The 14929-nt window shown below is 32.7% G+C and overlaps 1 protein-coding gene across 1 annotated transcript in view; it reads left to right on the forward strand.

The window, feature by feature from the left end:
• Nucleotides 1–2637: 2637 nt before the first annotated feature.
• LOC137629679 (uncharacterized) overlaps nucleotides 2638–14929 on the forward strand; it is a 50056-nt gene continuing 37764 nt past the window's right edge. The window contains exon 1 of the mRNA XM_068361233.1: nucleotides 2638–2871. Within this exon, the coding sequence (XP_068217334.1) occupies nucleotides 2751–2871 (121 nt within the window). The 5' untranslated portion in view covers nucleotides 2638–2750. The remainder of the gene's footprint in view (nucleotides 2872–14929) is intronic.

Genomic DNA, 14929 nt, shown 5'->3' on the forward strand with positions numbered 1-14929 from the left:
TTTAATCCATGCATATTCTTTATTCTTCTTTTTCTTCTTATTGTTTTAAATTCCATTATTATTATTATTATTATTATTATTATTATTATTATTATTATTATTATTATTGTTATTATTATTATCTTACTTCTCAGTAAACATTTGAAAAGTGTATTTTGTCATGGTATTATTGTTTTCTTTTAATCAATTACTGAAGAAAAAAAATTTCTTCCATAGAACTGTTGAAATGCTATATGAATATATACATGATCAGCACAAGACGAATATCTGAAACGTTTGCAATTATTATTATTATTATTATTATTATTATTATTATTATTATTATTATTATTATTATTAGCTAAGCTACAACCATAGTTGGAAAAGCAGAATGATATAAGCCCAAGGGCGCCGACAGGGAAAAATATCCCAGTGAGGAAACTATACGAGAAGCAACGCATAATGAATGAATAACATCTGGGTATTGGTAAAAACGTTTAGAGATCTGTCCTATAAACCATGAAGAGACTCAAGTTCAATATTAAAACGTTTGTTGCAAATCTGAACTTCCGAATGTCGGAATATTATAGTCATAAATTTCCTTAAAAAAAAAAAAAAAAGAAAAAAAAAAAAAAAAAAAAAAAAAAAGATTTGGGGATGGGTGTTGTATGAAACGAGATTCAAAATTTATACATTCCAGTGGTGAAACGAGTTTTCCGTTATCACCACATTACTTATGGCATGTCACCGGACACATAACTATCTTCGGCCCTACTGCTATGCGAAATATACGAAAACTATTCATTATAACGCGAAGTAAACTTATCTAGCAGTATTCAGATGACCCATGGTGTTTGTATAAAACAAAATACAATGCAAAATGGGTGATGGCCACACCATTTTCTATTGTATTAATGATAATGCCCATCCTAACAAAAACATCTAACAGCCCAGATGTGGCCAAACTTATTTCATCAGGTTGCGCTTATCGGGGAGACTGACTGACCTTGCCTGTAAGTGAGGTTAAGAAGGGCTGTAGGCTGTCGCCTGTAGTCACAATCATTTGTTAAAGTAGCGTCGCAGTGGGCAGGTTAGGTACGTGTCCTCGGTCTATAGAATAATAATAATTTGTAAAGGTAGTGCCGCTGTGGACAGGTTAGATACTTGTCGTCGGTCTATAGAATAATAATGGCTGTAATTATAATCATTTGTAAGGGTAGCCCAGCGGTGGACAGCTTAGATACGTGTCCCCGTTTTATGGAATAAGGGATGTAGTTATAATCATTTGTATAGGTAGCGATACGTGTTCTCGGTCTATAGAATGTAGGATGTAATCACACAAGGTACTGCCGCTGTGAGCAGGTTAGATTCGTGCCATGCCCTTGTACCGCGAGGCCTTACCTTGCTCTAAGCATAAAAAAGTATTCACTCTGATTGACGCTCGCATGCTATTTGGCCGCCGAAAATGCCTTACAGTTAAGGAATGGGATCAACGGAACCTTTTTCTATAGGAGCGAAGAGTTGCTAAAAAACAGCGAAATTCCTCAGCGATTAATTGATGGATTGTAAGCCAATTACAGTAATTGATGGCTGGCATAGCTCTCGTTTCTCTTAAATTACTAATTTCTGCTGGAAATTTGATTTTTGATTAATTTTTCTTATCTTTCGGTTTGTGCATTAGCAGCCATGGATAGTTTCTTGCCTAAGAGTAATCTAGATGGGAATTTTATAGACCTACGGGAAATCATTTATTTGACAGGCCGGTGTAATATTCGCTTAAGCAGTAGGCCTAAATGGATATATATATATATATATATATATATATATATATATATATATATATATATATATATATATATATATATATATATATATATATATATATATATATATAACATCTAAATATCTTTCAAATGTTTTCAATGAATAGGTTTTTATTCCAAACTACTGTAAATTGATTAACGTAACTATAAATGATAAATATTCTTGATAATTTCAACACTTCATTGAACCCAAAATATTGATATGATTAATATGTTAACATCCTTTTCCTAAATTTGGATGCATCTCATTTCCATCATATCATTCCTTTACATGACCTCCAAGCAAAATTAATGTAGCTGAACACGAAAGTACCTTTCAACGAGTCGGAAAATTTATTGTCGTACGCTTGCAGCTCTAATCAAAATAGCGTCCGAAATCGTGGTTAGTAAGATGTCAAAGGGAAAGTTATTTGTTTTGTTTAAATAGCCAAACATATGCTACTGATGATAATATGAATATTGTTATGAATGGACGAAATCACTATTTTCAGTATTAATATTTTTGCAGAAAGCTGTACTGTTAATTAAGTAAAGATTCATAATAAGGCTCGAACACTATCCTCCGCGATACAAAGTAGTGCACTACGCTAAATCCACATCCATACTACAGTATTTAATAGTAATTGACACTGAAGCAGAGGATACAATGATTACTTTCTGTCCTCAATACATACTCAATTTTCAGCTATAAGTTGGATATTGCGCTATTACTGACATTTGCTGATAGCGGATTACTTTGGTAGATGATTGGTAATAAGGCGGGAAATCGGAAGTGGACACGGGGGCCTGGGCAATAACATTGTTCACAAAGTTAGTGAAGTGTAGCGATGACGGAGTTGCTCCCTCATTTTACCGTTATCCCATAGATAAATATCTGCAGGGTATGGGACAATTCACTATTGCTGGCCATTGTTTGTGGCGTATTACTTGACATGAACTAACTTAAATATGACAGCTAATCTGCCTTCACAGTCATTGTGTTTTGCACCCGATCATCCTGATGCCAGATACCTCCGACTCGAGCCTCCCTCATCACCTATCGGTTACACTGCACAACACACCCATAATGGTAAGTAATTCGGAAGAAAATCGTTTTATTTATTAATTTGATTTTATATAACAAATGTAAACCAGCCGAAGTGTATTAATCGTATACGCCAGTCCCTTTTTTCTAGATTACCTGGTCCTTTTGGCCAAACGCGGTCTCTATGTAATTCTGTAGTCCTATAGGGCAGATAGTATATGTGTCTGGCCATTCGAATTATCAGCTCGTCGCCTGGGTTCGATAAAGAAGCCTTCAAACTATTTGGGATAAATAAACTATAATTTGTAGCCGTTTAAGCCTTACGAATCGCTCTGGTGTGATAAAGTTGACTGGTAGTAGTTCCGAGTGTGATCTTTTGCATAATTTTTGCAACTGCTCGTTTCTGATAGTTCGTAGTAAAAAACGTTAACATTCCTAAACGAAAACAAATCTACTTATTTCAGGACAAAGGCGTTTCGAATATAGTACTATATCATTTTATGATTTCTTGAAGAGGAAAAGTTATATATACCGTTTTATTTATGAGACTTCCGTTTGACAGAGACTAGGTCTACTAAGTTATAATTCACAATAGAGAACGTTAACATTCCTAAACAAAAATAAATTATTTATTTCAGGACAAAGGCGTTTCGAGTATAGCACTATACCCTATTGTATTTTTTTTTTTGGGGGGGAGGGAAAAATATACCCTTTATTTACTTGTTTTACTTGTTTTGGGTTTAAATCCAACCCTCCACTGAAGTCGAGTGAACTTCTTCTCGGGCGGGTCCATATTAATCATCTAACGAAACATTTTCATTATAACTTATACAATTCTTTGATTGTAGCATCTTCCAAATCATATGATCTTGTGAAAAGTAATGTCTTTAGTTTCTTCTTAAATTCAATTGCTCCCTTTAGGTCCTTCATTTCAGTTGGTAGTTTATTATAATGTCTAGGCGCACAGTAGCTAAAAGCCCTTTCACCAAATTTACTATTTGTTCTTGGTTCAGATAGCCTATGTTTGTCACTCATGTGTCTTGTGTTAACATTTGTTTCTAGTTCTAGTTTATTCAGGCATTCTTTTAGATATTTTGGTTCATTTTGGTTCAGTATCTTAAACGTTAGTAAGAGTAGCTTGTATTCAATTCTCGCTTTTACCGGTAGCCAGTGTAATTTAATTAGTGCAGGGGTAACTCTTTCCCTATTGTGTAGTCCTTTTATTAATCTAGCGGCTTTGTTTTGTACTCTCTGAATTTTCTTCAGCTGATAATTTGGTAAGCCATAGAACAGTGAGTTGCAGTAATCAATTCTTGAAAATATGTGGTGATTAATGAGTATGGCCATAGATTTTTCATCTAAGTATTTACTAATAAATGCTATGTTTCTAACATGATAGTTACAATTTCTTACCATATTTATATGTTCGTTCATTGTCAGTTTATATAACATTACTTTCTCCTGTTTGACATAAACTAAGCCTATTAAGTTTAATTGATGAAAGGAAAGGAAAATAATGTTTAACAGTTCTTCGACGGTTGAGATAGCAATATGCTTAGTAAATTGGAAGCTCTCAGCAATAAGTGAATGAGGACCGGAAGAAAGTTATATATATATATATATATATATATATATATATATATATATATATATATATATATATATATAAATGAGACCGAGACGGATAAACGTAGCATTAGTACTAGTACTATATTCCATTTCTTTTAGCTAGACATATTTGCACAGACTCGCTGCGTAGCCCTTTTAGCTCGGAAAAGTTTCCTGATCACTGATTGGTTGGACAAGATAATTCTAACCAATCAGCGATCAGGAAACTTTTCCGAGCTTGAAAGAGCACCGCTGCGAGTCGGTGCAAATCTGCCTCGCTAAAAGAAATGGACTATAGTATAGCTAAACGTTAGTACTTCTCATGTGTATCCAAAAATTCAAACGTGCAGCGAATGTTTTTATGTTGAACAGGCTGACATAAGTATCTTTTCATAGTTTATGAAAGATATATTTTAATGTTACCGTTCTTAGAATATTCTACATTAATTGTTCATTACGTTTCTTGTAGTTTATATATTTCCTTTCTTCATTGTGCTATTTTTCCCTGTTGGAGCCCTTGGGCTTATAGCATCCTGCTTTGCAATCAGGGTTGTAGCTTAGATAATAATAATAATAATAATAATAATAATAATAATAATAATAATAATAATAATAATCATTATCATCATCCTGGCACCTCTTTCGTTTCTCTCACCCTCCGTTCCCAAAAAAAGACAAATAACCAATATATGGAAGTGAACAATGAAAGGAACAATATTTCAAGAAGGAAAAGAAACAAAAAGCCTTGTAGTGTGTATCCTACACATAGCTCCTTCGAGATTCACGGTATCTTGTATTTAAAGCTGAAATTCCAGAGAATGCTTGAAACAGAAACGCATTAGCGAACATCCCAGAATAGCTTGCGAGTCACCCGTTAAAACTAATGCCGACCGAATATAATTGCCGTAGACTTTCTAATTAGTGCATAACTTGAAGTTTATCAGCACCGTTAAATTCATGTCAAAGAGACTAAGCAAATGAGGCTTGTTTCACGCATTTTTTTTCCCCTTAAATTGGGTTCTCTTGCTTGAGGGTACACTCAGGCACACTATTCTATATGATATCTCTTCCTCTTGTTTTGTTAAAGTTTTTTATAGTTCATATAGGAAATATTTATTTTAATGTTTGTTACTGTTCTTAAAATATTTTATTTTTCCTTGTTTCCTTTCCTCACTGGGCTATTTTCCCTGTTGGGGCCCTTGGACTTATAGCATTCTGCTTTTCCAACTAGGGTTGTAGCTTAGCAAGTAATAATAATAATAATAATAATAATAATAATAATAATAATAATAATACTCTAAAATGGTATCCTCTTATATCGAAGGTTTTATTTTGAATGCACTTATAAGGAGCAATCTGAATATCAAAGAAACTTTAATATGTGAGTTTATTTTTTATAAAGCATCACAGGATCTCGAGATTGGCCTCACGCTCATATATATTTAAGATCACTTAAAGACATCTGTACGTGTAGTACAACAATCCTAAAGCTACATATAGTGAAAAAATATTTTTGAGAAGGAGTTATACAGGGAGACTCCCATCTTTCTTAAATTATTCACAGCATGTTTACAAGAATTTAAGAAATTAGATAACGAAAAATGTAGGAATTAACATTAATGGGGGATACCTTAGCAACTTAAGATTTGTAGATGCATAGTACTATTTAGTGAATCATTGGAGGAATTACAAAAGATGATAGAAAATTTGAATAGATAGAGCACAAATGTAGGACTGAAAACGAATGAGTAAAATTAAGGCTATGTTTAATAAAAAATGCAGAGAAACTGTAAAGAAGATTTATGGGTGAACATCTAGAGGTTGTTAATAAACATACGTAGCCTTCTTAGGATAGACAGTGAGTGTTTCCCCAGGACATGAGACAGGAATTAAAAGAAGGATGAGCATAGGATGGAGATCTTTTGGTAAACAAAATGAAATTAAGAGATGTAAAATGCTAATTTCTCTAAAAAGAAAAAAATATTTAATCAGATGGTCCTACCAGTATTAACTTATGCACCAGTAACTTGGAGCCTTATCAAACCCTTAGAACACAAGCTAGTTACAACCCAAAGAGCTATGGAAAGAAAAATGAAGGGATTAACACTAATGGTCAGAAAAAGAGCAACATGGATAGAGTGCAAACTAAAGTAGAGGATATTCTAATAGCAAGTAAGAATAAGAAATGGACGAGGGCAAGGCATGTTATTATTATTATTATTATTATTATTATTATTATTATTATTATTATTACTACTACTACTTCTTGTTCAGCTACAACCCTAGCTGGAAAAGCAGGATGCTATAAACCCAGGGGTATGTATATACTCTCTCTCTCTCTCTCTCTCTCTCTCTCTCTCTCTCTCTCTCTCTCTCTCTCTCTCTCTCTCTCTCTCATATATATATATATATATATATATATATATATGTATATAAGTTTATACACACACACACACACACACACACATATATATATATATATATATATGTATATATATTTATATACATATACATATATATACAGTATATATATAAATATATTATATATATAAATATTTATATATATATATTTATTTATTTATTTGTTTATTTATTTATTAGTAATTGCTAAGCTACTACCCTAGTTGGAAAAGCAGAATTCTATAAGCCATAGGGCCCCTACTGGGAAAATAGCCCAGTGAAGAAAGGAAATAAGGAAACTACAAGAAAGTAATTAAAAAAATAAAATAAAATATCTTGAGAACTGTAGCAATATTAAAATAAATCTCATATATAAACAATAAAAACTTAAAAAAAAAAAAAAAACAGGAAGAGAAATAAGATGGTATAAAGAAGAACATTTCTTTACTCACATAAAAAAGAAGCTAACATCTCCCGAATGTTTTTTTTCCATTCAAATGAAACTTGATCCTGGAGAAAAACAAGATTGGCCGCGAGATTTTTTACCCGGGATCCCGAAACAAGATTGAGCAGACACATGATCTTGACGCTTATTTTGGACATTTATTGACCATTCAGTTAATTGGAATTAGTTCTACTTTGATGACTTACATTTAGTTGAGATGAATTGCGCATATTAATTTATTCAAAGAAATCTTTATAAATTTCGGAATCTTGAATCGTTCGGTATTGATATATCAGTTTCCTTTCTTTCTGAGTGGGGATACCTTAACGTGTTGAAAATGTTTGTGTATTGCCATGATCAGCAAAGATGTACCATTCAGGGACACCCATGCTAGGTTGGTTTGCTGTATGCGATCAGATTAAAGTTTCCCACCATCACCAATCAGCAATACTGGCCAAACCCTAGATATGAATAAAGACATACCTGAGGCCTTTGTCCCGCAGTGGACTAGAAACGGACGCATTTGTTGTTCCTTCTGATGGTTATAGTCTTCGCTTACTTTCAAAACCATATTTTAAACAAAACGCTTCTATTACTTTCAAAGGATAGAAAGATTAGTGTATGAAATTACATATATATAAATATAGGCTATATATATATATATATATATATATATATATATATATATATATATATATATATATATATATATATATATTTATTTATGATATGGCATTATCTGTTGTTATCAAAGCTTGATCTTGGCGTGGAAATGGATTGAAAACATCTTATTAAAATAGATATAAAGAACACCATTGCTGGCTAGTAGATGCGGAACTGAAGGATCGTGATATGCCGAGGCGTTAGAGTTTTTTTTTGTGGCAGGAACGGTAATTATGGCAGGGTTAGGAGCTCCGTTCGTTCGTTGTAGATTGCCCTGCACCTTACGTAAGACGCGGGATCTTGCCTTGGCAGCCAGTCTTAAGTAGGTGCTTTTCCGACTGGCTAGCAGCATAAAAATACACATATTGGCTAAAAATTACGATTTTATTGTTAAGGAACACTAAACAGACATATTCAATAAATACAGTGTGTATTCTTATTCACAAATAAAGCTTTGAAAGCGAAAACTTTTATTTTGACTACATTTCTAAAGTTTAAGATCATAGCAACTCTTTTAGCACTCTCTCTCTCTCTCTCTCTCTCTCTCTCTCTCTCTCTCTCTCTCTCTCTCTCTCTCTCTCTCTCTCTCATCTAAGTGGCTTTCCTTCATGACCAGGAGGTCGTTTGGCATGACAAGTAACAGCTGACGTCGTTATCAGAGCCTTTGATCAGTGATGATTTTTTCTTTTCCTTTTCCTCGGAAATAAGATCTTGCTCCCAATAAAACGAAGACAGAATAAACAATCTCTCGTTCCAGTTCTTTTTTTTTTTTTGGCAATTAAATGGCTATTCTTCAGCGAGTTAATTAATCAACAAACTCTCCTCTCTCTCTCTCTCTCTCTCTCTCTCTCTCTCTCTCTCTCTCTCTCTCTCTCTCTCTCTCTCTCTCTCTCTCTCTTAAATGATGTTTGTATTTTGGTTAGGTTATGTACGAAAGTTATGTATCATGAAAGGTGATGATCTACACACACACACACACACACACACACACACACACACACATATATATATAATATATATATATATATATATATATATATATATATTTATATGTATATATATATATATATATATATATATATATATATATATATATATAGTGTATAAACCTCTAAGTATTTCAGACCCCATTTTCTCTAAATATCGAAAATATTGCTCAAGAGTCATCACAAAAGAAAAAAAAAAAAGAATATCAACGTATAGTCGAAAATACTTCAAATAAAGCATCTCGAAAATCTCCTTTCCTGTAGCACTTACGTCGGCCTTGATACAATGAATGTGTCAGAATAATGACCGGAGCCCTCTAAACTTTAAACACGATTACTCCCACTGCTGGTGCTAACTATTAAAGCTCAGATCACAATGTGCTTCTAAAACCGGTCTCTCTCTCTCTCTCTCTCTCTCTCTCTCTCTCTCTCTCTCTCTCTCTCTCTCTCTGTCAAATATTCCGGTGAATAATACCCATGCTTGTATTTGTAAACTTGATTATTGTATGTGATTTATTTTGAAAAAAAAAATGACATCGATTTTCTTTTTACTAAAGTTGATTATACCATAATTATGGAAGATTCAAGTTATTTCACTGAATTATTCGGTGGCTTTAAAAATCTGCTTCCTTGGCTTTTTAAAATGGTTTTTGGAGTTTTCTTTGCGAAATCGCAAAAACAAGCATTTGTTATTACATAAGCTTTAACAGAATTCTGTTTTAAACAAGATTTTTCTTATCACCATTCCTGGCTACTGCAAAAAACTGAACATATTTAACCACTTCATTTTGCGTTGACAACAAGCAAGATTATTTCCTAATCAAGATACCCAAATAATTTATAACAGGAGAAGAGAGAGAGAGAGAGAGAGAGAGAGAGAGAGAGAGAGAGAGAGAGAGAGAGAGAGAGAGAGAGAGAGTTTCTTGCTTATTTAGCCTAGAAAAGTTCTCATTACCTTGCCTTGTCCACCACATGATGTCAGGCATACAAACTGTAAAATAGGTACCTCGAAATATAAGTGATAAAAAGTTAGAATAATGTGATATGGAAGAAAAGTGCCCATATGTGTGTATGTATACAAGTATTTATACATACACACACACACATATATATATATATATATATATATATATATATATATATATATATATATACATATATATATATATATATATATATATATATATATATATATATATATATATATATATATATAGATAGATAAATATAGTGCATTCATATGCAATCTTTATGTTCTCTGAGTTATTTTCGATTTTGGTGACCCTGCTGCCTAAATTTTGCAATTGCATCGGACAATTAGGGCTCGTTACTGATTTGTGTAACCATGAACTCACGTTTGGAAGGCCGTGGATCGCCCCTTGGCCTTCCACCCATCAGTCTTGACAGCTGCGCGAGCGGGCAGTTAGGTTGCAGCTGAGGAAGAACGTCATAAAAATTCAAACATGATAAAGCTTGTGCTAGCATAATAACACAATTTGGTCTATTAACAGTGCAGGGAAGAGAGAGTGATAAGATAAAAATGAAAACCGTTACAGTGTATGGTGTGTATGAAACACGTGGGTTACACAATTATTAATGGGTCATCCCAGCCTTTTCTTGAGTCTAGAAAAGGGGTGTGTGGGTAGCAACCTCACCTTTGAGCAATTAATTAGAAACCGGTAGGATGTGCCCTTTTGATGTTGTCCACTTGAACGGTATTAAGACTTATAATAGAATATTGCTTATTGGTGGTTTTATTGCGACAGGTCGATATGTTTTGCTTCAAATTTAATTTCTTATTTCTAATGCGAAATAGTTGAAGAATTGGGAAATTAAACGTGAATGGAATTATAATTTACACCAAGCTTAACGATCAGAGACAGATTGAGTAGTGGTATCGTAGATTAATAGTTAAGCAATAGTAAAGTTACCAATGTATTCATATATGCTACAGAGTTGATATCTTAGTGGAATATATCAACGGTTTAGATACAAAATTTAGAAAACCTACACGGTATGAATTAACATGAATAATCGTTGCACAGAAACTAAATCTGAATGAAAATCAATCTTGAATCATATAGATAACTAATTTAGGATAAATTTGACAATCACAACTGCCAATGAAAGAATTGCCCGAGGTGAATAAAAATTAAGATGGATAAATTTTACCCAGTTCTATTCTACCCTGACGATAAAATGACCAAGCTCAACAATATTAAAAAGAGAAACAATTGCACAGAATCTATCAGAAATTACTTTTAAGATCTAATGTGGGTCAGGAATCAGGACATGAGGCTAATGAGCTCGCCCTCATAACCATGATGAGAAACCAGAGAGCTAAAATTTCCCAGTGCTACGCCCTTCAAGGTGAGAAACTATTATGGGCAGAAATACACACACACACACACACACACACACACACACACACATATATATATATATATATATATATATATATATATATATATATATATATAATGCGAATAAGAGCACAGTAAAAATGCGTGCATGACTATACCCTCAAGCAAAAAGCCTCCAACCAAAGATAGTGGATGGCCATACTACAGAGGCTAAGTCACTTTTCTTTTTTTATTTCCCAGTGACCCTTTCTTAGAAGTTCTGATTCACAGAGATAATCACAGTAGAGTAACGTAGAATTTATGTGCCAAACTTATTTAGGTTTCTTCACAAAATTTCGTGGTAAAGATTGATAGAAATTGTGAGTTTTTCAAAAGAAAAGAAATAGGAGAAGAAAAACAATGACTGAAACGTGATTAAAACAAGAATTAAAGATAATTAAAACATTGGCTACAATCCATACTTAATGGCAGAACTATTTAGTATTAATCATACGAACGTACCTCAATACACAATTCGAAGCACACTTTCTTTTATGGTGTTTCTGGTGGAAGAAAGAAATTCACGACAAGTCTAGGAAATACGTTTAAAGATTTTTTTTTTTGTGGGGGGGGGGAGTATTTCATACCAAATTAGTTCCGCCGTCCCCAAGATGTTTCTATATTAACATGTAATAATTTGATTGATAAATTGCTGTAGCGAATAAGAAGATAGTTGCAAAACTGTAATTTTTTCTGGGGAACATGAAAGATATCCTAGTCAGCAGACCATCTTAAGCTATTTGATAAAGTAGAAAATTATACCGTGAATTCAAACATAAAAATGCCTTAAGAATTTATGATTAGAAAGTTGAGTTTAAAACTCAACAATGTCCATTAATAACCGAAATAGCTTGAGTCAGCTTGTTTGGTAAGACAAGATGAACGGGAAAGGACAATTATTTTCAATCCGTTTTACAAGGTATAAATCACCCTTTTTATCCGGTTCGTTAGTTTTAAAGCATCATTCAGACCATACCATCATTAAGGGCCATGAATCAACGATCTTATGAGCGCAGTAATCTAGGGATTCTGTTGAAAAAAAAAATATAAGGATTCTTTAAACTACATCTTTTATGAGTGGTATGTGGGTGGCCCACTGTAAAATGCCCATAAGACATTCGTAATAACATTCCTTGAAAACGCTTATTAGTTAAAGGCCGTTTAAGGTAAGGGGAGGAAGATGAACCACAGTGACACGTCTTAGGGCTTGCCAGTCTTCGTGAGAATTCGTTTTAAGATTTGCATCGCCTCATGCTTAGGTAATTTTGAGTTTTGTACTTCCTGTTAACACTGTTGAAAAAAACCGTAATTTTAATCGGAAATTCTCCGTAAGAATATACTGTTCTCAACCATATTTCAGTAAAATACAGGCGACCGTAAATTTACCTTACTTTGTTATTATATCTTGCGGTTTGGTGACCGTATTATCACTCATTTACGTCAATTTATCCGTTTTTAAAACGGTTAAAATCGTGGAATAAATGTTGCCAGACTTAATGTTTTTTTATACAAATTTTTAACAGAGTTGCTAAGGAGATCATTGAGAGAGCTTACTCGTAAGATTTTTCCTCGTTTTTCATGTTGAACTGACATTTGTGAGAATTTATGTCTGGGATCTCTTATATGTTAATATATATATATATATATATATATATATATATATATATATATATATATATATATATATATATATATATATATTGAGATGGTTTGGTCATGCTCTTCACACTCCCTTAGAGAGATTAGTTCAACAAACTTTAAACTGGGGTCCACAAGTCACTAGAAGAGTTGGAAGACCCAGACCTACATGGCTGAGGACTATGAATGGCGAAGTGTGAGATGATGAATGAAAAAGTATTGATTTAAAACTCAAGATAGAGACAACTGGCGAAATCTAACCGAACCCTTTTGCGTCAATAGGCGTATGAGTAGATGATGATATTTATATATATGTAAGTTTATATATATATATATATATATATATATATATATATATACAATATATATATATAATATATATATATATATATATATATATATATATATATATATATATATGTGTGTGTGTGTGTGTGTGTGTGTATAGTTTGTGTATATATACAGTATATGTATAATATTTAATACACACACACACACACATATATATATATATATATATATATATATATATATATATCTATATATATATATATCTATATATATATATATATATATATATATATATCTATATATATATATATATATATATATATATATATATATATATATATATACTGTATATATGTATATATACATATATATATATATATATATATATATGTATATAGGTTATACTTATAATTTATATGTATATACATATTTATATATATACATATATATATATATATATATATATATATATATATATATATATATATTGTGTCTCTTGATCTTTTCCATGTCGGAGTGTTATTTCAGTATTAAGGATTAAAACTTATCAGCGTTAGTTAATATATAGACCAAATTTTCTATCACAACTCAGACATTTGTATCATCTAGATGATTTAGACTTATTAATGAAAAATAAAAATCAACAAAATCATTCAAAGCCTCAAATTTGATAAAGTTTACAATCTGCATATTTTTGAATAAAAATAAGGTTTCTGGAAGGTCATATTTGCCGTATTCCACGTTGCCTGCGCTCTCTCTCTCTCTCTCTCTCTCTCTCTCTCTCTCTCTCTCTCTCTCTCTCTCTCTCTCTCTCTCTCTCTCTATTGAGGGGCATAGTTGTTGTCTTCAATATTGTTAGATCTCACTTCTTTTATTATTAGTTTCTTTCTTTGTTATTAAATGCCCGCAACAGAAATTTCTGTTTGTCTGTGTGTCTGTCTCTCCCTGTCCGTCCTTGTTCGTTGAAAATTTTGATATCCATTTATAAGTATCTACATATTTATATCCCATTACATTTCCATTTCCCTCTCTGAGAGGGGATATCTTAACGTGGTGAAAGGGCCGCCCATACTAAGTTTGTTAGCTGTGGGTGATCATAGTAAATTTAAGGCTCCCACCATCGCCAAAACTGGCCAAGCCCCAGACGTGAATAAGGACATGTCTTAGGACTTTATCCTACAGTGGACTAGAAACGGCTGCATCTGTTGTTGTTTTGCATTTTTATTTAAGATGCAAATATGTTTCTTAATTAAACAGATTGTAGATTAATATGACAAGAAAAAGCGAAGCGCTATTGAGATGCTGAATGATAATAACAGATGGAATGTATTAACTTAAGATGGGAATGATGTGGAAAGGTTTTCCAGGAGAGTTACACTGCTATCAGTTTTCAGAGGCAAGAGATAAATCCAGCTATTAAGACTCTAGACGCTTTTGGCGATGGCATTTTGCTAAATAGCCCAGCGGCATAGTAAGAAATATGAAACCAATTGTTCAAATTGTTCTAAAAGCACCAAAATTGGCACACATGTGGATTAATACATTCTGAACAATTTTGGATATGGAGGCATTCAAGATTCTCCCCGTAGCACATTTGGCGGCCATTTTTCAAAATGGCCGCTATTTACCGTTAGCGTCATTGAATATGTACCATAATTTGTCTTTTTGTG

Source organism: Palaemon carinicauda, chromosome 37 (genome assembly GCF_036898095.1).
Source record: "Palaemon carinicauda isolate YSFRI2023 chromosome 37, ASM3689809v2, whole genome shotgun sequence".
NCBI classification, from domain to species: Eukaryota; Metazoa; Arthropoda; class Malacostraca; order Decapoda; family Palaemonidae; genus Palaemon; species Palaemon carinicauda.